Below are 22,682 nucleotides of genomic sequence, written 5' to 3'. Positions count from 1 at the left end.
GTTAAAGATTATAGTTTTAAGTGTCTACTTATGCACAACTAAAGTTAAAGGTCATAGTTGTCAACTAACGTCAAATTAAGGTCATAGTTGTCCACTCTAAATGGTGAAAAATGGAAAAGTTCGAGGGCAATACAGGAACTGACGACATCCCCCATGTTTGAGTTCTTACAAGCATTTGGACAAACTTTGTCCCCATTAGTTTAGTAGATCAAAGTTATCTACAGAGAGATAAATCCATTCAACCACTTGAAAATGTGAAGCTTAGTCCACTGAACACACGAGGGTAGATTTAAAGAGCAGCCTCGAACAAGGCCATACAGTGCACATAATCTCGACTAACACTTCCATGAGTGACTGAGTCCGACCATCATCAAAAGACCAAACCAGCCAATGTAAAGACGGCTTCAGCACTGTTTTACAGTATCTCTTGCTTTAGAGACTCCTTTACATGCAGAAGTCATAGCAGCTATGGAACTCTGTAGTAGCATCGGCATTTCAATACAAGAGGACCATAGTTGGCCAGAAATGAAAGCATTTCAACAGGGGCCAAATGTAGTGTATAACTTATGGGTTCATCAGAACCAAGTAACTACTAAATAAGTACAAGGAATAGATCTTGACTTCTATACAACAACATATCCGGTATTGTCCCACACATGGGATCTGGGGAAGATAGGATGTATGCAAACCTTACCCTACCTTTATAGGGTAGGAAGGTTGTATTCGATAGGCCCTCAGATAGTGACTTTATATACACAGTATAAAGTTATCTTTAGTGTACTATGCATCAGCATTTCCTTTTTGCGGATTCTCATCAATAGTACACTTACATTACCTATCCAAAAAAAAAGTTTCTGAAACATTTTTTCTACTACATGGCAGAAGTGTTGTATTTGCCACATTTTCATTTCATACTAAAAAACAAACATTTCTTCTTGTCCATATACCACATCTTCCTTGATGCTCCAGAGAAAAGCAGCCTCCACCCCCACCTCCAAACCACTATAAGGACCCAAAGGAATAATCACAACACGAAATGTAATACTACAAAAAAGGCACATCTGTGCTTGTCAATCCACTATTTTGTCTCAGCCATTATTAAACAAATGGAACTTACACAAACTGGTTTGATTCATCCAACAATGTTTAGCCTATTTCTAGATAGGATTTTGAAAACTTTACATTGGCTTCACAATGGAACTGGCACTGTGAGTTCCACGAACCAAACCTGCTATTTGCATTCAACTTTGCCTCCATGGCTCCTAATACTCTACTGATTCTTCCCATAACATAGAAAACCTCATCATCAAAAAAAAAAAAAGATCCATTCTTGAAGCTATCTCCGCATGCAGCACGCACGCGCAGAATGGTAAACCTCTGCCTGACTAGAAAAAATGTTAACATGACCAGCTTCAAACTCACCAAATTTTATGTTCTAGGATTTAGATAAACTCACCGTTAGGACCCCAATCATAAAATTTTAATCATTATAATTTAAAAATAACCAGCTTCAAACTCTCCTAATTTTATGTTCTTGGATTTAGATCAACTCACCATTAGGACCCCAATCATAATATTCTAATCAGTACAATTAACACATATTAGGTGATTGTATGGGCAATACAAGTTTAACTTATCGTCTTATCAAAAAAAAAAAAAGGAAACCAATCATAAAATTTTATGAAATAACAAGGTGCAAGAGATGAGCTGTTTTACATAAAATACAAACACAAGGTCATTATTCTTGAGAAGATTGTATGTACTACTTGTGAAAGACATCCACAATCAAAGAGAAGTTCAACTTTATAGGAAGGAACAGAAACAAAAAAGAAGAGGGGGCTTTTCAAAGATCTATGTACTTAGATGACCATCAAATCCCAAAGATTTGCTCATCCAAATTTGACTCAACATACAAGCAAGTATGCATAATCAACAGGATAAAATGTTATGAGAAACATGTGATGATGTTTGCATGTACATACACAAGTCCAAGATTTAAAGATTCTAGCTTAACCAAATTTCAATGAGTGGAGGTTTTATTTGTCAAGAAGCATAAAGGACACAAAGGTGTCGCACAACCACAAGTTACAATGCTAAGTACAGAGTACAGACCCTTTTTGTTAACTCAATGTATACTTCAACAGCCAACAGATTTCAAGGAGCAGAATGATTGTTGTGGTTTTGGTTTAAATTAAAAACAACTAAACCACACAGTTGTTTCATGGTTACAATTTTTGTCTGACAGAGACAGGCTTCAATTTGGTTTCTCAAAAGTTTCCATCAACTGAAACAAGTTATTGCATGCCAAAGCACTGCTATAAATTTTCCAGTTTAGCTTTTAAATCCTGCAAGGAGGTAGCAACCTTTTTTCCAATTCAATCAAGAGGTGAAACATGAATTGAGTTACAAAAAAACACACTGCTGCCTAACTTCAAACAAGAGGGAGAGGAAGGGGGAAAGGGATACATCATCAGCCAGAAACAAGCAAGATTTTGCATAAGGCATACAAAGTTACAAAGTTGCACTCAGCACTACTAAAGAGCTAGTTTTGAGAACTGATGTTAGGTATAAAGAAAACATTGTGATAATTCATCAGCCCCAGGACTTTGATATAGTGGTAACAGCGCAGTGTGATATGTGTGGGTTAGGCACACATCAGGGGTTAGAAACTTGCCACAGACAAAAGCCTAGAATTTAAGTGGAGAAGAGTAGAGAGCAATCCATTATCCACCTGAGTTTCGAACCATGCACCACTGACCCTTGAGATTTCTTGGTTATCAAAAAAAAATACATCTCAAGAAAACATGGATCATAGCACCTCAAAATGGCTTTCCAAATTCTTGTGCCGGCTGCTCCCAGGGTGACAGAAAACCTACAGCAAATACATTCAGAATGATCAGAAAAGAAAGAAGACCTCAGACACCTAGTATCTTAATTCTCATCCACAAGAGATTAGCAGAAAAGTGCAGACATTTTTGTATGTGCTTATAGCCAAGTAGCAGTACGTGAATCTGATGGTAAGAAAAAGCACAATAGTTTCTTAAAGAATGAAGCCCTGGTAAGTATGGCAAGCCACTTGATCAACATAATGAAATTAACATAATGGGATATCTTTATCAAAGAAACATGGTTTTATTTTTTTTTAAATAGATCAAAGGAACATGATTTCATAATATGCATACTGAGAATCAAATGAATGGTGACTGCATTAATGCATGGACAGATGCGCGCACACACAGAGGGCATTGCATTCAAAGACAGCTCGATAACTAAATTCAGATCAAGAAGTGTTGCTAAGATCTTTAGCATACTTATCGGAATTTCTCCCAAGGACATATATATTGAATCATCATCACCAAGCATGCCCTGAAAGAAAAAGACAAATACTTAAGAAAATATACAAATAGGTGTTTTCAAAACATTCAACTGTAGATTAACATATTAAATTGTAAGTGAAACAGAGAAGAACAATAGTAAATGGACTTGTTAAATGCATTACAAATATCACTGCAAAGATTCCCTATCAGAACTGTGGCACTAGTACCTCTCCATTATGGAGTCCATTGTGGAGGCCCATATCATTGTGCAAAGAATCCATATCTGCTGGTAAAGGAGGACAGTTTGCTATATCATTCCCAAGTAATTCTGAAATCATAAGTCCATAACCATCCTGAGCATGGGGTATATTGTTGGTACTATGTGCATTATCAGAAAAGCCATCTGCTCCAGTGAATACAATTTCAGACCTGTGTAAAGACATTCAACAATTAGAATAGAACCAATGCAAGCAAAGCAAAGCAGACCAGGTAGAACCATTTTAGGGAAAACTTTTGCTAAAATAAGTTAACAATGATCCTAATAATACAAACTCCATAAATCAGCTAAATCAACATGAAGATGAAATCAGTAATCAATTCAACAAAATGAAACTTACACAAAAGAAAAAGTGATGTAAAAGGACAAGTAAATTAGAGGTGTAAACTTACTTTCTCTCAGGGTTGATGAGAGCCTTCTCTTCTTGTTCAGAATCATTTTCCAAATCAATCACCTCAACATCTCTCCCATCAAAGCTAGATTTAGCATAGTTACTTGGTATATCAGAGTTACTACTCATGGTCAGATGAATATCAACTGGTGCTTCTTGTTTTACACCTTCAGTAATCAAAGGGAAGATATGAACAGGATCAGCATCATGGTTCTCATTCACATCAGAAGTTTCCATAAGATTGAGATCGAAAGCCTTAAAGGAACTGGGCGAAAGTTGTTTTTCTGTGAAGTCACTGCCCAGCCTTGCATCACCCTCGGGTATCATAGAAATGTCTACCAATCTCTTCTCCTCAGATGGAAATATTAACGGCTCGCTATGTGATCTCCTCGGTTCCTGTGAAATCTGCTGCTTTTCCATTGAACTAGAATGGTACAGAAAGATATCTGAGAAAGTACTTGTTAATGAAGCCAGTTCTCTAGGTCTCTTAGTTACTCTTCCTTTACAATCATCATTATCATCCAATTCCCGTTTCTCACCTCTTCCCATGGCTATAGAACTGCAAGTTTCCATTTCAGTAAGTCCCTCTATTTTCTCTCCCTCCCTCATTAACGTACTTCCAGGAAAGGATGAAGAGCTTGTCTCATTTAACTGCTTATTGGCATAAGTAAGACATTGTTCTTCCTCGGTGGACTGCGGTTTCAGTTTGTCAGAATCAAGGCTTTTCGCATCACGGTTTTGATCTGATAAAATAACACCAGGGGAAACATCCACAGGGATGTCTTGGGAATGCACTTCAGTTTCTTTAGGGATATCACTCGCATGAGCATCCTCATCTTCAGAATCATGACAAACCTTCAAACCTCTGTTTGCCAATGAAGAACGTGTTCTTGTCGGAACTTTCTCAAACCTGCATAAGCTAAGTAAATCATTATCAGTCATGCTGGTCTGGTTATGTTCTTGGCTGAACAACTTGACTTCTGTATCCTCGTTAACACCTATTTTCTCCAACTTATCAGTACTGTGGGCATGATTAATAGGATCAGCTTCTTCTTCCAACATTCCAATGTCTACAGACTTCTTTGGTTCAGGTTCACCATCTGATGGGAGATCATTTCCAGTGTTGATGGGACCTGTCTCTTTACCAGAATCTCCCAGGACAGGTTTTGGATCACAGCATATAGACTCCTCCACACTCTCTATATCTGGATTTTGTTTACCAGGAAGGGAACTAGGTAACATCCCATTACTGTCTTTAACCACTTGCTGTTCATCTCTATCACGTGGGAAAGCTTCATCTTGACCATTCACATCAGGGTAGGCCCTGGCTTTATCTGACGACCCAGTCCTTTGCAATTCTCGATTGAACTCAGAGCTGTAACTTCGAAAGGACTCGTTTCTTCTCCTTCCTCTCATATAATTTCTTGAACCCATTGGTTCATATTCATCAGAAAACCTTCTCCTACCAGGACCCACATCACTCTCCGTTCGTGAAAGAGTTGATGTCTGACCTTCATCAATATCTTGTTGCTTAAATCCCAGAAAATTCCCAACTGGGCTCTTTAAGCTACCATTCGGCAACTTCCCTGAAAGAGCATTCGGTGGTAGCAACCCCTTGGAAACAAGATACTCAGCTGCTAACCGTCCAGCTTCCATGAAAATGTCATTCCCATGCGAAGGCTGCTGAAATCCAAACTGCTTCGATTGCTGTCCCCGCCCAAATCCACCTCGGTTATAGTTTCTGTACTCCGAATTATGCAATCCACGACCTCTCCCTGTTCCATCAGGTGAAACCCGCGAGGCAGTAGCCACACCACCCATTCCCATTGAACTAGACCTATACGCACCTACCGGACTCCGATGCCTAGCATGCATTTTAAAAAGAATAGACACTCTAACTTCTACAAAAAAGAGGTTTCTGACTTTCCAAAATCCAGAAAAATGTTCTCAGTGGTTCACTTCTTCACCAATACAATCAATACTTAACACAGTTTGGCTCCTGAAATACCAATTTCTCCAACAACAAACAATCACCTCCCCTATTGACGAACAATAACAATAATCCGAATATCTCCCACATGAAATTTCAAGCTAAACACCAATTGCAGTTCTATGAAGAAGAAGAAAAAACCTTTTTCACTGAGCAAATCATTCTTCCAAATTCATGGTTCATCAATAAACCCTAAAATCAAACACACATTAATCCAAAATTCATTTCATCTCAACAGATCTGATAAATCGAACAATCAAAAATTCAGTATCAATTTTGTTTACCTCTTTTTAGAAAATGATATCAACTGGTTATTCTCGAGGTTTAGGGTTTCAGATCCATTTCAAATCATCATCAATCGCACCACTCCTCCTCCACATTTCCATCAATGAAACTACTCTACACATAAATTTACATAGAAATCCATCAAATTTAAAACAGATTATGCTTTTTCAATTTGAAAATTTTGATCTGCTCAATGAAATTCAAGCTGTACTGGGATTTGAGTCATTCACAAGTCTTGTAGATTGGACTATCGAAAGCAATAGAAGGGCAAATGGACCTTAAAGGGAGTCCAATTTATGCATTTTCCGATGATTTTTTTACGATAGAAATGTGATGGTTGATATTGGTATAGTGCTAAAGCTATGGGACCATAAGAGATATTGTTAATTTGTTAGGGACCTATTGTGTCAAGAAAATGTAGACCATAAGATTTTTTTGGAAAACAAAGAAGAAAATTAATAGGATCTTTTTAGCTCCATTTAAGCTAAATTTATTGTTTTTATTTTGAGAGAAACTATTTAATTATTATATCATATTTATTGATCTTCTCCATATTTTAAAATAGGAATAATGCATAAATATATGTTTTTAACTTATTCTCATTTTATATTTATGCCCTCCAACTTTAATTGTGCATAAATCGACACTTAAACTTATATAAAGTTAAACAAATAGACACACGTGTTCTACGTGTTACCAAACACGTAGAACACCACATAGGACAAAATTTTCAAGTAGGTTGTATGTGTTTATTTGTTAAATTTTATACAAGTTTAAGTGTCTGTTTGTGCACGCCCAAAGTTTGAGGGCATAAATGTGAAATGAAACTAAGTTAAAGGACATATTTATGTATTAGATCTTTAAAGTAATTAAATTTTATCGTACTAATAAATAATTTTATATAGATTTCAAGTCATATATATCGACTATATACGTGTTTTTTTCCTACCACATATAATGAAATAAAGATAGATTTTAGCGAGAACAGAAAGAAGGCTAGCAATATTTATCTCTTATCCCATCTCGCTCGCTGGTCGCTAGTCTCATATCTCGCTCGTGTATTCGATATCTCAGATACAATTGAATCACACCAGACGTATATGTTATGTGATTCACATGGACCTGGATACTAGATCTACAACGAGATATGAAAATGGTGAGCGAAATTTATTTATGTATCTTAGATACATATAAAGCTATTTGGATATAATGTATTCATAACTAATTACACATAATATTAAATTATTAATCCATGTATTTTAAGATATATTTATCTAAACACTTCAAATTTATTTGTAACATTACAAATTTTGTATATCTAAATAACTATCAGATTAAACTAAGGAGATTTTTATAAGATATCCTTTGTTTTATGTGTTTTAATTTGATGAAGGACAAAATTCTAAAAAAAAAGATTTTGGATTTTAATGATCAAATATATGTGCATATAATATTCTAAAAAAACACTTTTGAATTATATATTTTAAACATGCCATTTTACTTTTATAAAAGCATATTTTTAAAAGTATAATACATGCTTATTGTGTCCTAATATTAATTTTTCATATTTTTTTCTTTACAGATCTCTTAAGAATTCATTAATAAAAATATTAATTTTATTAATTTATCTTTTAATTTTTTAGTTTAATTTTGCAAATTTATTTACATATTCAGATAATTAATGATAAGGATAGAATGAAAAAATTTAGTAATCCTATGTTAATATGTAAATTGATAAATAATTTGAAAAAAAAATATTTTAATAATATGAACAACTAACGTGGATCAAATAAAATATTTGTCAAATTATGATTAGAGTAGTCTTCATAATCATATTTGTATATTAAATGTTGAATATTTTTTAAATGAAAGTTGATTTTAAAAATTGTGTAGTTACTGGACAAAATAATTGCTTATTCTAATTTTATTTAAATAGTTTAAAATAAATAAAGCATTTGAGGCAATCTTCTGAAATATAATTTACAATGAAATATTTAATTATATATATTTCGCTCCTCCATGTTAAGATATCTCTACTTTCAAAGTCGGAAACCTCAACGGGAAACCTTTCACCGCGCCACACGATTCTTTCGCGAAGCGCTCTTTCCACTCCTGCCCCCGCAAGCAAAGAGGAGAGGGGCTTCGCCTCGAATCCAAATGATTTCTCTTCTTCTCTTAAGATATTTCTAGTTAGGACTTGATCGAGGGATCAATTGACATCGAATATGTGTACACGTTATTTTTTTTATTTCTCTTTATAGTTTTTATTATTTTATTATATTAAACAAGATATAAATTCTGTTTTATCAATATATCTTTATCATAATTATATAGAAGTAATATTACAATTTAGAGCTCAATATCTCGTCTTATTTGTTTTTATTAAAACTAATAAATTTGATTATGAATGCATATCTTAATGTCAAAACATGCATTGAAATTTGAATATATAATGATTAATTGTTAAAAATGATGATTTATAAAATTGATAGTCAGTAATGATGATGGGGTATTAATAATTTTATCTTAAAAATGGTGGATGATAATGACGCGTACTCAAGAAATGAATAGAATAAACACAAATTCTTATTTTTATACTAAATTTTAAATAAACATTATAATGATGTTTAAATCTGGTTATAATTAAATTTCAAATTTATATAAACTTAGTGAGTGACTATAATAAATAAAATATAACATTTAATAATTATGATTATAATAATTTTTATTTACTTTTTTAGAAGTGTAAATAAATGAAGCATAGAGACCAAAAAAGAAGGTATTAATGATCTTAAAAATGTTAATAAAGGGCTAAATTAAACATTTGTAAACATTTAGGGGAAATTTGAATATTTTTTCCCAAAAAAGATCAAAATTAATAGCGGCAAAAAAGATTTGGCGTTCGTTAGCCAATAAGCTCAGTCTTCACCATCACCGACACCGGCAAGTTAGCGATTCCACCGGAGTTTGACCATCGGAATTCCGATTCCGATCTCCGGCAGCTCATTTGTCTCGTTCTCTGTAAGACTTCCTGAATGCGTGTTGCGGAAACGAAGATATTGCTTTGAAAATACTCTTCGAAGAGTATTCACCGATCTGTATAAGGAGGATGACATTGTGAGAAAGGCTTGTGGAGATGTCAGGAGGAGAGTATAGTGATCGCAATGTGCTATTGCGTTCGAGTTCATCGGCGTCGGATGGAGATTTAGAAGGTCAGTTTCCGCATAGGACTGGTAATAAAGGCATTACTGATCTGTTGAAGCGATTGGATCGAGGATTTTCGAATAGAAGACTATCGAGTGTAAAGCGGTCTGATAGGGATCAATCGTCATCTTCTGATCACGGTGTTTCTTCTAGCGTTACTGGTAATTATAGAGATGATGAGATTCTCGGCAATAGTGCCCCACCGGAGTGGGCATTGCTGCTTGTTGGATGTCTACTTGGCCTAGCTACTGGCCTTTGTGTTGCGGGTTTTAATCGTGGGGTTAGTCAGGATTCTTTTAGTTTTCATTGTGTTGTGATTATTATTAGCTTAGTTTCGAATTCCATGCTCAGAGAGCCTTTAATTTAGCTTAAAAGACAAATAATTTTCTGGTACTGAAACAAAATGTGTTGGAATTGGAACTGGATATAAAGGATTCAGTCAGCTGATCCAGACTAGTTTCTGGTTAAGGCTTTGTTTAAGTTCGAGCAACAATGAAAAAGGCGAGAGCTTTTTATGTCCCATAGCTTTCTGAACTTCCTTCAGGAATTATATAATGTCATTGATTTAGTTATGTCTGAGCAAGTGAGGGAGATTTTGTAAAACTGGCATTAGATAATCTGCTCTGGTGATGAAAAGCTGCACATTGAATGTCAAAGGACACCTCTTGTATATTTTCTTGTTTATCTATTTTTTGTTGGGGTTGAAGGTTATCAGTTGTAGATGATTTTAATGTGCTGACACATTTTTTAGTGACTTGAGCTGATTTCTATTTGGGGGAACAGGGATACAGAAGACTGATTTAATAATATTGTGTCTTGTAATGTCTGTCCATGTTCATGCCAAATAAAGGTGAAGAATCTGGCTGGTTTAGTTAAACTGTATTTCTGATGCTGTTTTGATGATAGACCAGTAGTTTGAACTGTAGTGCTTCTCAGACATTGAATGACAATGAGGATATTTGTTAGGTGCATGTAGTACGTGAGTGGGCTTGGGCTGGTACTCCCAATGAGGGAGCTGCTTGGCTCCGTTTGCAAAGGCTAGCTGACACATGGCATCGGATACTTCTAATACCAGTCCTCGGTGGAGTTATTGTGGGCATGCTGCATGGTCTGCTTGAGATATTGGACCAAATAACACAATCCAGTTCTTCTCAGGGACAAGGGTTTGATTTGTTAGCTGGAGTCTTCCCTACTGTAAAGGCTATTCAGGCTGCTGTGACTTTGGGAACTGGTTGTTCTTTAGGTCCTGAAGGCCCCAGTGTAGATATAGGTAAATCTTGTGCCTATGGATGTTCAATGATGATGGAAAACAACCGAGAAAGGCGAATAGCTCTTGTCGCTGCTGGTGCAGCAGCTGGAATTGCTTCAGGTATGCTGCTCATTGAGAATTATCTCTAAATGTCGAATTTTGTTGCATAGTTTTCATGTTTGAAAGCTTTTTATGGATGATTATTTCTTTTAATTGCAAAACTATCATGTTTGGAAGGTTGTGTAGTCCTCTCACTTGTTCAAGTGACAATATGAGGATCAGAATTTAAATCTTACTTGGTTTCCTTGTAAAAAAAAAGAAGAAGCAGGTTAAACAGGAATTTTGTGATCCGAATAGTGAAAAAGATAGAAAATTGAATTCTTCTATTGTTCCCATTATTCATCTTAAGCGAGCAATCGTATTACAGGAGTTTTGTTGGTATACAAGGTATAGAAAATGACTGTGCCAAACTGCAAAAAATTGTAGAAAATGAGTGCCGAACTGCAAAAAATTGCAGAAAATGAGTGCCAAACTGCAAAAGTTTGTAGCAAATGAATGTGCCAAACTGCAAAAGTTTGTCATGTGTATTGGGGAATTCAGGTCCTCTTCCTTAAGCTGTGATATAAACTCATTTGACTTGTTCCATGCATTCATAGTATTCAAGCAATGACACACCCTCTTATGCTGATTGCAAATGAACACATGTGCTTTAGAACTATGCAGATATGTACGGATGCAGATCTGTCTTGTTATCACTACTCTCTTTAGGCCCTATGCTCTCACGCTTTTCACACTCTTGAACAAGCACTAATAAGCTTCACATGATTTGATAAAAAAAGGGAAAGTATTTCTTTTGCAGAATTTATCTATGTTACTGCACTTTCTGAACCTGTTCTCGTGGGGATCTTAGAAGTGTCGTTTAAACTTTCTCTGCTGCTAAATATGCAGGTTCTTGGCTGATTATAATCATTGGGAGACTAGTCTTGCCTATTATGTTTGTGTATATCTCAATCACATGCTTACATGTGAGTATTTATCTATAAAAGATACATTGTGTGTATGTGCTTCATCGAGGAGGGGATTTTAGATTACAAGGTTTAAGGACAGCCTTGTTGTCTTTGATTTTGAATTTTTGTCCAGATTGAATGAAAGATTTGTCTCTCTGCATCTTTTGCAGGGGTTCTCCTCAACTGGTGTATGAATATTCAAGATTTAAGTTCTTTTGTGTTGCAGGTTTCAATGCAGCAGTCGCTGGCTGTTTTTTTGCAATTGAAACAGTTTTAAGGCCACTTCGTGCAGAAAACTCACCTCCATTTACAACTGCAATGATCATATTGGCTTCTGTCATATCATCTACTGTTTCAAATGCTGTCCTTGGAGAGAAACAGGCTTTCAATGTGCCCACGTATGATATGAGATCTGCTGCTGGTATTTGATCTGATTCTAGTTTAATTTATTGTGGCAAAACATTAGCTCATGGGGCACCACTGTTCACTTTCTTGTATACAATTACCAATACTTATGTGAATATACATTCTTTTATCAATTGACGTACTTCTCTTCCCTAGTGTTTCTGTTTGTGTTTACTCCTTTGGATGGAAGTATTTGTAATTAATGATTTTGACATGCGATACGTGGTCCCTGGTCGTTTTTCTGCTTTCTTCTCTATCTTTGCTGTTTCTCTTATGATAGTTTCTCTCTGTTTTTGATTGTTCATACTTACTGGTTGTCATTCACATGCTAGTGTTTACTAACAATGGCAGGGACAAACAATTTTTGCTGCCGTTCTCTGATTTCTCATTTGTTTAACAAATTAAAATAGGTATATTCCTGTATTGTTGCTGTCAAGCATGGATCACATAGCTCTTAATAATGCCTCTATGTGATTCGGGATTATTTTGATTTAACATATATGTATTCTCCACATTGGTCATCAAGATTCTGCTCAGGAATTAACTCTTTTTCTTTCCTGAACTGGGTTTCTCAGATGTTCTATTCTGGTAAAGTTGTCTGCCGATTCTTTCTGTGAGATGAACTTGGATAAAGGGATGGTTGTTTAGATAATTTTACCTTGTTTTGGGATGTCCAAAGGGGGGAGAAGGCTTTAATTATCTGGATGGAATGTGTCTTGATGCTTTTATAGATTAAACCTGGTTTTGATTGTCACTTTATTCAGCCAATATTTCTTCCTGAATACTAAACTGTGTGTCCTTAACAGAGTTACCTTTATATCTAATACTGGGGATGCTGTGTGGAGCAGTAAGTGTGGTGTTTACTCGGCTAGTTGCCTGGTTCTCTAAAGCATTTCAGTTCCTAAAGGAAAAGTTTGGACTTTCTGATGTTGTCTGCCCTGCTTTGGGTGGTTTAGGAGCAGGCTTAATAGCTCTTAGATATCCTGGAATTCTTTATTGGGGTTTCACTAATGTTGATGAAATTCTACATACTGGTAAGACTGCATCTGCACCTGGAATCTGGTTGCTAGCTCAACTAGCAGCTGCAAAAGTTGTGGCCACTGCTCTATGCAAAGGTTCTGGTCTTGTTGGTGGTCTGTATGCACCAAGTTTAATGATAGGTGCTGCTGTGGGTGCTGTATTTGGAGGTTCAGCTGGGGAACTGATCAATTCAGCTATTCCAGGAACTACTGCTATTGCTCAGCCGCAGGCGTATGCTCTGGTCAGATCGTCTACTTTTACATCTTGCAAGTAAATAATTTCTAGACATGGTTAGACTTCAGAAAGTAACTCTTTATAATTATGTAAAGAATGCAGGTGGGAATGGCTGCTACATTGGCATCAGTTTGTTCAGTGCCTTTGACTTCAGTTCTTCTTTTGTTTGAGTTGACAAAAGATTATAGAATATTGCTTCCCCTCATGGTTAGTCCTACTGTCCAACGATTTACAAGCTCTAGTTGGTGTCGATGTGCATGTAAATTCGATGCTGTTCACAATTATGTAAAAAACCTTTGTATATGGTAATTGTGTACCTTCTGCTTAATTGAAGCATTCTCTTAGGTGATCATCATTTTAGTTAATAAGACTTATGTAAAATTCGTTGTGATTAACTTACACAATGAAGGAAGTTTTTGGAATTTATCAAAACATTGTTAAAGGATAATCAATTGTCCAAAAGATTTCTCAAATGATATTTGCAGTCACATTTTAAGAGCTCTTTTTAGTCATTGACATAATAGTAGCAATATCATTATTCTGCCCTTGGATTCTAAATTTTAGGTGATCCTGAATCCGTCTCCTACATCCATATGTGTGTTGGATGCTTTGTACCTTAGTCCATGTAACAGGTCGAGAAAGATGATTAAAAGGTAGAATTCTTCTTCACACCTTAGTCCATGTAACAGGTCGAGAAAGATGATTAAAAGGTAGAATTCTTCTTCACTCCTGTCATCTTCTTTTTTTTTGGGTGGGTGGGGTGGAGTGGGGGTATCACTTATTGCAGTTGCTGAGGTTCTCTAACAATAACTGGAGCCATTGTCTTTAAATTGTAGTATTCTACCAGACCATCTGGTTGTCTGGTTGAGTGAACTTTTGTTTTCTTTGTTTGATCTGTCTGTATTTAGTCATTCCTATGTTATTTTTGGGTGAAATTACAGTGCTGTTGACATGATTATTGGAATAAACACACATTTTTAATGATGTGAACAGGGTGCTGTTGGACTGGCAATTTGGGTGCCCTCTGTAACCATTCAGACAAAGGAAGTGGAGGCATCAGACTCCAAATATGTGTCAAAAGGATACTCTGTCCTTTCGCCAGATGATGAGAAGAATGAGGAGAGTGACTGGAGGCACACGAGTGAGAGGAATGACTTGGAACTAAGTGTGATTGGATATCATAGCAGTCATGAATCTCTTGATGAAGGCTTAATTCTGGAAGATCTAAAGGTATGATCTTTAACTTTCTGCCTCTGGTTTGTGACAAAGTTCTCCTCTTATAGGTTTCTACTCTTTTTTCTTCTGTTGAACTATCATTTCATCTTGGTCCTGTTATTCTGAACTGTTTTTGTCAATGACCAGGTTTCTCAGGCTATGTTAAATGATTATCTGAAGGTCTCTCCAAACCAAACTGTGAAAGAAGCATTAGAATGCATGCATGAGGGTCGTCAGAGTTTTGTTATTGTGGTTAATGCTGAAGATTATCTGGAAGGAATTTTAACATATGGTGACATTAAACGCAGTTTGTTTAACAAGTCAGGGGATTCTTCCAACAGGGATTTGGCACTTAAAAATGTACGTATCTGTTGAGTGCCACCATAAATAAGTTTCTTTTGGTTCTCATTATGCAAGTTCCTTTTCAATTAACTCTGTTTTCTCCTCTTTCATTATGTAATCTTTGTTTCTTGGTTTCTCTCTTTAATAGCTTTATTGATTTCTTTAATGTGTCTACAGGCAGATACTTGTCTTGTTTCCGCAATTTGCACAAGAGGGATAAACTATCGTGGGCAAGAATGTGGACTTCTAACTTGTTATCCTGATACCGACCTAGCAATTGCTAAGCAGATAATGGTGGCCAAAGGAATCAAACAATTGCCTGTGATCAAGCGTGGTGGAGATCTGAAAGGAGAAAGAAAGCTCAAAATTATAGCTATTCTGCATTATGAGTCCATCAAAGAGTCTATCAGGTGTTGCTTCTCTATCTGTTATTTACCTGATGTGTCTTATCGTGTCTTCTCTCATGTAATCCAGCATTTTAAAATAGGATTTATTACACTAAACACCCCTGTAATATGACTCAGTTTCAGATATATCCCTTGTATTTTGAAATCAAATACCTATACCCACTATACTATGAAAATCATACGCTTACACTTGGTTTTAAAAAACAAGGGGCTATCCGAAACTAAATCATATTATAGGGGCATTTAGTGTAATTAACCCTTTAAAATATATGTTTGGTTCTACGCTGTACTTGATTAAGGTAAAGTTGTTATTTTGATGGATATTAAGAAAATGAAAAAAAGATAATCGATTTCTGGACTTCTTCTTTCCTTAATTTAAAATATTCTTTAGCAGTTTTTTCCGAGGGAATGTAAAGAATGGTAACATGTCTACTACAATGACTGCGTTCTGGAAGTCCAACTGACATTTTTGTGTTATGTGAGAGATAAACATAGTGGCATCGAAGATGTGAACTAACTGATAGAGTCCCTCCAGTATTTGATGAATTATGGCTTAAAACTATAGTATGAATAGTTTTTAGAACACCTTTGAAACGTTTATGAGGCTAGGCTCTGGGGGAAAAACAACTACTGCGCCGTCTTGCCTGCTTTTATTTTGGATGAACTTACTTGTTTTGCTTGGAAGAAGAGAAGTTGGCCGCAAACATTGTAGTATTATTGAGATTGTGGATGAACTTTTTATGATCTATACTCTAGTTCCTAATGGGGATACATCTATCTTTCCTCGTATTTGTGTATCTTGCTATAAATGACTGAGAGAACACAAGATACGAGGTATCAATCTAGCGATTACAAATTTGAATCTCCATTTGTTTAGAAGCAATTCATTTGTATCCTTAGGGCATTTTCTGATCATTATAAATTCCCACAGGAATGAAATCACTCGCCGAAAGTCAGTATACCAGCAGAGAGAAGAAGACAACGACAAGCAGATGGTGACAAACGGTCATTAATTGTCGAGAGGGACCGAGTATGAGAAGCAAGCTTCACCAATTGATTCTTGTTTGTTGATGAGTCTGAGCATCAGCTGGTTATGCAATATGACTACACAGTTGTTTCAGCTCATAATTTTGGTTTGAGTTCCCTTCAATACTTTATGGACTCCATAGCATACACTATATAAATCTTATTGTTATTATTTTTTGGGTGTGATTTGTATTAGATAGTTGTCAATAAGTTTACTTGTGTAGTCCAATACCTCGTATTTGTATATGAAATTTACTCTATAGTTTTAGATGCCAATATAAGTTGAATGATAGTAGATTTAGACAGATTTGAAGGCAGACTATTCATTATTAATGAAAATACTCAAAGTCCCAACCATTTGTGTTCTTGAGACAATCTAATTGCCAAGAATTCTAATGTTTTAGCTATATTTTCCTTTTCTCATTGACTATCCCATTGTGTTGCATAATGGCATAGTATTGTAGTTCACAACAATTACAACAATAATGTATTTAGTGTAATTTTATATGTGCGATCTGAGGAGGATAGAGTGTACACATGATCTTATTTCCCTACCTTGTGGAAGTAGAGATGTTTTCGAAAGACCTTTAGCTCAAGTGCAGAAAAACTAGTAGAAATTTTACAAAATTAGAATAGTCGTGTTTCTCAATAACGTTTCAAACTATGTTTTATTCAAAAACAGGCACAAAACATTAGTGTAACGTCATATTAATTTGTTACATCTGAGACATGTTTTATAGCTAAAACGCAACTGATAGTAACAATTCTTTAAAGTCTAATTATAGACAAATATATCTTGCAAATTTGGAATCAAAAAGTTATTGAAATTAACGTTTTATATTTGTTTACTCCGTTAGAAGTTTGTCTTTTTGCCGTTATTTTATTTTTTATAATAAAATATAAATATAGTCAAACGTCACTGAGAAACACAGTCATTTTAATTTTGTAAGAAAATTTTAAATATATTATTTTGGTGAATTCATCTAAATAATAGATGATTCGGTCAAAAATTCATTCATTTTTTATTGACTATATGTAACATATAACACACTCTTTTAAACCTTTATACTATCTCTCTTTGAACTAATTTGTTAATTTTTGACTTGACTCACCTATTAAAAATAATACTATTGATATACAAATTTTATTATTTTATCCGTATTAATTAATAGAATTTCAAATATATGTACTTATTGCATTTTTCAAATGCACTAATACAATATTTAATAAATTGAGAGTATAATAGGAAAAATATTTTTATTTGATTAGTCAGTGACAACTAAATATAGAAATCAAATAAAAAAATATTTGACAAATAAACGAGGGAGCCTTAAATGGTTTTGCTTAATTTTATTAGCATTTATACTCATTGCTATCATTCTTAAAATCTGCAGTAATTATCAATTGACATTACAATTTATTCTACAATATTGTTTTGTTACAAATTGACTCTAGGGAGAAAGAGTGAATAAAAATATGTTATTTTACTTTTTTTTTGTGCTCGATTTTTATTTTTTTCTTGAATTTTTATCAATAATTTTTATGCTTCTAATTTTTGTTAAATCTGCAGATACACCTTTATCAGAAGAAAGATCGTTAAAAACATTATCTCTTGACATGCCTCAAGCTACGAGAATTTTTCATGAACTATTTATCGTAAGATTTTATATAATTTTTTTCATATACTTACATGGTTTGAGTTATTAATGATTAGTTGTGGCTTATATAGATACTTTTTTTAGGTAAGTTTTATTTCAATAAATTTTGAAAATTCTATCTGAATTTACGTCAAACATTAATTAATTTGATCTTCATTTTTCTGAAACCCAAACAAAACATAAATATGTGCTTGAGAGATAATTTTTCATACCCTAATTAGGAATGTATGGATTCTCGAGAATTGAGGAATTATCGAGTACATTATCAACTTTTCACACTTATCATGATAACATCACCGACCTTATGGGGAGCAGCGAGGGCTAAGGTGAACTCGGGTTGATAATGAGAAGCGGTCAATTCAGTAACAAAGGCACCAACACAAATGGTTGGTTGAATTGGGTGATAGCTCAGTGACAAGGTACGACCACTTAACCAAATCAAATTGATTTTCTTTCATGCAGAAGGATTCACATTTTGTGTACTCAAAAAATTTCCTTGATGTCTTAATTAGAAAGAAAAATCATATAGTATATCAATGCAAGCATATCTAGAGCCCATTTGGTAATCATTTCCACTTAAACAACAAGAAGTTGGAAGCAAAAAATTCAAAAGATATTGAATGTTGATGCAGTATTTTTGGTTATAAAATGAACCTGTAGGATATACTTATAAGGGGGAAAATGCCCATAATATTATAGAATCAACCAAGTTTAGGAACTAGTTGAACTTTCGAAACTCGAAAGAACACAAAACCATTAGAACCAAGTCTAGGAACTAGTTGATCTTTCGAAACTCGAAAGAACACAAAACTATCAGACTAGTTGATACTTTCGAAACTCGAAAGAACACAAAACTATTAGAACCAAGTCTAGGAGCTAGTGGATCTTTCGAAACTCGAAAGAACACAAAACTATTAGAACCAAGTCTAGGAACACAAAAGTATTTAGAACCAAGTAGGTTCTCAGAGTCAAGCACAAGGCTTGTGACACAGTTGATTCTTTCTTTCATAATAAGAAAAAGTTTCACATCTGAGGTCCAGGAGGCAATCCATTCATAGTTTGCTGATAAGTTGATGAGGCATTGGAGTAGTTCATGTTAGGATTTGGCATTGGTTTTCCTTCTGGAAGCACGAAACCAGCATCGTTAACAGGTTGTGGCCATCCTGGATATGGATAGGCAGGGACTGAAAACTGGTGCTGCTCAGAGTTGAATCCGGTCATAGAAGGACCGGTTAGACCTTGCTGCTGGTTAGTTTCGGAACTGTTAAAGCCTGAGGTAGAACCAAACGGGGGACCCCTTCCGTAACGCCTGCTGTTCTTCTGAAGTTGTTTAGGTTCAGGCCTACCTACCTGGTCTTGAGCATTAGTAATTATCGGATTGGAGCGATAGATTGAAGCAATTGAGCTAACTTGGATACTGCTGCGTTCTTCTGGAGCGTCATGGTTGTGCTTCCCATCATAACTGGTAATAACGGACATCTGATCTAATGGAGACCTCTCGACATGTTTCCTGACACTGCAGCCGGAGTTTGTGCACTTGTAGTAACTCCTGGCAAAGGAAAGTAATCTATCAGTTCAAGCGAACAATTCAGTGAGTGATGCGTGTCTCAGGCGCACGCCACAGGTTCAAAGTTACAACAGACAAATTAGGAACTTTTAAGAATGAAATAGGTCAATGAACATAACAAACCTAGGATTTGGATTGCCTTTAACCAACTTTTGGCCATACTTGCGCCAGCGATATCCATCTTCAATGACGTCTACCTCACTGATAGTTTCTACCACAATTCTTGGCTGCTTCATTGATCTGCTGACGCTGCTCGTATCTGTTGCATCCGCTTCTATCTTCCTAGATTATCAAAGAATAAAGAGAAAAGAAAAATGACAATAGGTCCATATGATGTAATATATCGGAAATCCTACATTTTAGTGCAGAAGATGTAAAAACCTTATTTTAGACTCGGGGTCATATCCTCCATCGTCACAATCTAGAGGTGCACTTCCACAAGTACCATGATCATCTCCTTCAGTTGAAAAAATAGATGCTATGTCAACTGTATCGGCTGATCCCAGCTGAGCATCATTTGAATGTAAAGTAGCAGCTCCCCTGCAGTATTCAGAGTGCAAAGCTGCGAATGATATTGCTTCAAGATTGTCGTTCTTCCGCTTGAGGCCTCCAGCAGTAGGTCCTTGTTGGACGGTTTCCAAAGCCAGATCACTGTTAACACCTGTTCCAGTTGGATCCACATTGTCTAGTTGGAGGTCACCAAATGAACTTGAAGATCCGGGGCCTGATATCTGATTTGGCTGTGGTTTTGGGTGTTTGTGAGCCCCATTGTATATAACTTCCGTGACATGACCTTGATGATATCGCGCTATTTCCTTCTTGACAAGACAATTTGGATGTGTGCACTTATAAAAACTCCGAGGATACTCGCTTCCTTTAACTTGATTTTCCCCATATTTAATCCAATTATGACCATCTTCAACTGAAGTATCACCAGCAGCACCCTCATTTTGTTGCTTTTCAAGAGACGGAGGATGCTCCGTAATACCACCAACTGCATTAAAGGCCCTTACCTCTGGATTCTTATCACTACCCCGGACATCCTCTTCAGTAAACATAGGGATATCAGTTGTTTCATTACATATCTGTTCGTTTTGAGTTGCTTCCATACTGTGAAGTTGGAGAGAGTTATTTGGATCAACTGAACCCTCAATTTGAAACTCGTTTACCTGCAACCGATAGTAAAAACACATTCAGAGACTGGAAATAGACAGGAAACTATGCAATATGAGTGTACATGTGTCCGTGAGAGAGAGAGAGTATAGTTACTCCGCCAGTCTCCATAATTGGATTGAAAGACAAGTAAGATGAACTATTAGTCCCAAAAGCAGTCTCATTCATCTTATCTGCAGCTTCAGTCATCAACATAACGCTTCTACCCTCGTTGCCAGAGGCACATGGTAATAGTCCAGTTGGAGGAGATACCTGTGGCAAAATGGTCTGTTTGAAATATATCTACATCAAAAGCAAGAATTTTGGCGGCTGATAGCCGGTTGGCAGCAAGTTTCCAGACACCTTGCATTTCTGCTCGGGTTGAGGATACTTCGGAAGGAACTTTTGGAACACCAACAGCATTAAAAGGAAAGAAATAACAAAACTCTACCATATTTCAGTTCCGGAATCACAGGCTGCTGATTCGTGTTAACTATGCATTGTCAACACACTTTCGAAAACTTCAACAGAAAAATATGGTGCACTAAATGGACCAGGGACTGTTCTGTTAGCGAACTTCTTTGACAGTTTAGACAAATTCCTGTTTCACAACATAATCTAGAGACTAGCCTATAATAAGCAAGACAAATCCAGCACATTATCTATGTGTGGATTAGACGCACGTCATCAATTCAAACCGTGCTGCAGACAAAAAGCCGGATACTTAAGTGAAGAAGAATAGAGGGACGAGTTCATTATTAACCTAGTTTCAGACCGTGCACCACTGGATTTCAGAGATTTCTCAGTTATTAACAACAACATACTCCGAGTGTACACAAAACTTACCCCTACCTTGTAGAGGTAGAGAGACTATTTCTGATAGACCTAGGGATATTATAGAGCATTTTGAATAAGAGAATATAGAAATGAGAGCAATAACAACACCTAAATAACGTGAAATGAGAGCAACACAGAACATACAGAGGAAAGAACAGTATTACCAACAAAATAATGGGATTACGAAAGCACCAAAAATACAGGTGATAATCGAAATCAAAGAGTAAAAACATTATGCTATATCTCGGTTACTAACAAACAAATAAAAGAGAGAGACATTCGATCTTAAACAGGAAGTGTGAGGTACATACCAGTGAATTATAGAGTGAGGTACATACCAGTGAATTATAGAGCATAACAGGTGAATATAAGAGGATTGATGGACTGAGACCAGCAGCAATACTCAAATAAGGAGACTTAATCTCTTGATTCTGTGACACAAAAGAAGGTCTAAGTCCATCTGTGTTCAGCCTCGAGACGTTAAATCCAGTTCTAGCTGCCATTCTTTCCATGAGCCCTCCACGAGAACTCGTGTTCTGCTTTGATGGTGCACTCACATTCACTGTTTGATTAGTCATTGCACCAGTTTGTGCCCCATCATTTCCAACAGAGTTGCTCCAGTTGACATGCTCTTGAGGCTCGACCACGAGGTTTTTGCATGTACTTTCATTAGCTTCCTCCAGATGAGCTGGCCATCCAAAATCATCAGCTCTCAGTGAAGAGATGAGTGCTCTTGAGCTCGGGCTGGGGCTCGGGCTAGTTGGTAGCCAATCTCCATTAGGAACAAGATCATTGAACCCGGACATTGATCGTCAACACTTTAGCACAAGCAACACAAAGGAGATTTAAACTGCAATATCAAAAAACTATATACATGAACTTAATCCTCAAATATATAAACAACACATAACCATTTGCATAATACTTCAAAATAGTAGTAAAGAAAATTACATAGTATATTAATTACATCGACCTGTTTATTTGTCATAACATAATTACAATATCTATTTGGAAAAGAAGATAAACAACATTGATATTCTAGGCCTAAAAGCTACATCCACAATTTTCACGAAAGAGATTCTGAATATAACGAAGTAAA

The 22,682-nt window shown here is 35.8% G+C and overlaps 4 protein-coding genes across 4 annotated transcripts; 1 reads left to right on the top strand and 3 right to left on the bottom strand.

Moving 5' to 3' along the window:
* Nucleotides 1–2,330: 2,330 nt before the first annotated feature.
* Nucleotides 2,331–6,711, bottom strand: LOC101254538 (uncharacterized protein At4g26450). Its single transcript, XM_010328917.4, has 5 exons — nt 6,260–6,711; nt 3,987–6,167; nt 3,545–3,746; nt 3,312–3,366; nt 2,331–2,872 (listed from the first exon to the last, which is right to left on the bottom strand). Exons 2-5 carry the CDS (start codon nt 5,858–5,860, stop codon nt 2,820–2,822), a joined length of 2,184 nt encoding a protein of 727 aa, XP_010327219.1. The 5' UTR covers nt 5,861–6,167; nt 6,260–6,711; the 3' UTR covers nt 2,331–2,819.
* Nucleotides 6,712–9,078: 2,367 nt separating this feature from the next.
* On the top strand, nt 9,079–16,723 carry LOC101252124 (chloride channel protein CLC-f-like). The gene is made up of 9 exons (XM_004248250.5): nt 9,079–9,744; nt 10,431–10,833; nt 11,947–12,141; nt 12,932–13,386; nt 13,482–13,586; nt 14,373–14,609; nt 14,742–14,954; nt 15,114–15,346; nt 16,275–16,723. Exons 1-9 carry the CDS (start codon nt 9,397–9,399, stop codon nt 16,354–16,356), a joined length of 2,271 nt encoding a protein of 756 aa, XP_004248298.1. The 5' UTR covers nt 9,079–9,396; the 3' UTR covers nt 16,357–16,723.
* Nucleotides 16,724–18,786: 2,063 nt separating this feature from the next.
* LOC112940039 (probable WRKY transcription factor 2) lies at nt 18,787–19,903 on the bottom strand. The gene is made up of 2 exons (XM_069290273.1): nt 19,718–19,903; nt 18,787–19,576 (listed from the first exon to the last, which is right to left on the bottom strand). Exons 1-2 carry the CDS (start codon nt 19,828–19,830, stop codon nt 19,051–19,053), a joined length of 639 nt encoding a protein of 212 aa, XP_069146374.1. The 5' UTR covers nt 19,831–19,903; the 3' UTR covers nt 18,787–19,050.
* Nucleotides 19,853–20,891, bottom strand: LOC104649509 (probable WRKY transcription factor 2). Its single transcript, XM_026027812.2, has one exon. It carries the CDS (start codon nt 20,785–20,787, stop codon nt 19,954–19,956), a length of 834 nt encoding a protein of 277 aa, XP_025883597.1. The 5' UTR covers nt 20,788–20,891; the 3' UTR covers nt 19,853–19,953.
* Nucleotides 20,892–22,682: the final 1,791 nt, after the last annotated feature.

This window comes from Solanum lycopersicum, chromosome 10 (genome assembly GCF_036512215.1).
Source record: "Solanum lycopersicum chromosome 10, SLM_r2.1".
Lineage (NCBI taxonomy): Eukaryota > Viridiplantae > Streptophyta > Magnoliopsida > Solanales > Solanaceae > Solanum > Solanum lycopersicum.
The sequence above is the reverse complement of the archived record's forward strand: the minus strand, read 5'-3'. Positions and strand labels throughout refer to the sequence as shown.

What these genes read in the sequence shown, in the direction of transcription:
- LOC101252124 (XM_004248250.5), top strand. Translation starts at nt 9,397, where the DNA reads ATGTCAGGAGGAGAGTATAGTGATCGCAATGTGCTATTGCGTTCGAGT. An exon ending in AGCAGCTGGAATTGCTTCAG is followed by an intron (nt 10,834 to 11,946) that starts GTATGCTGCTCA and finishes TTTGTGTTGCAG; the next exon opens with GTTTCAATGCAGCAGTCGCT. An exon ending in GAATATTGCTTCCCCTCATG is followed by an intron (nt 13,587 to 14,372) that starts GTTAGTCCTACT and finishes TGATGTGAACAG; the next exon opens with GGTGCTGTTGGACTGGCAAT.
- LOC104649509 (XM_026027812.2), bottom strand. Translation starts at nt 20,787, where the DNA reads ATGTGTTTTTACTATCGGTTGCAGGTAAACGAGTTTCAAATTGAGGGT.
- LOC101254538 (XM_010328917.4), bottom strand. Translation starts at nt 5,860, where the DNA reads ATGCATGCTAGGCATCGGAGTCCGGTAGGTGCGTATAGGTCTAGTTCA. An exon ending in ATGGACTCCATAATGGAGAG is followed by an intron (nt 3,367 to 3,544) that starts GTACTAGTGCCA and finishes TTTTTCTTTCAG; the next exon opens with GGCATGCTTGGTGATGATGA. An exon ending in CTTGGGAGAAATTCCGATAA is followed by an intron (nt 2,873 to 3,311) that starts GTATGCTAAAGA and finishes TATTTGCTGTAG; the next exon opens with GTTTTCTGTCACCCTGGGAG.
- LOC112940039 (XM_069290273.1), bottom strand. Translation starts at nt 19,830, where the DNA reads ATGAAGCAGCCAAGAATTGTGGTAGAAACTATCAGTGAGGTAGACGTC. An exon ending in AAAGGCAATCCAAATCCTAG is followed by an intron (nt 19,577 to 19,717) that starts GTTTGTTATGTT and finishes TTCCTTTGCCAG; the next exon opens with GAGTTACTACAAGTGCACAA.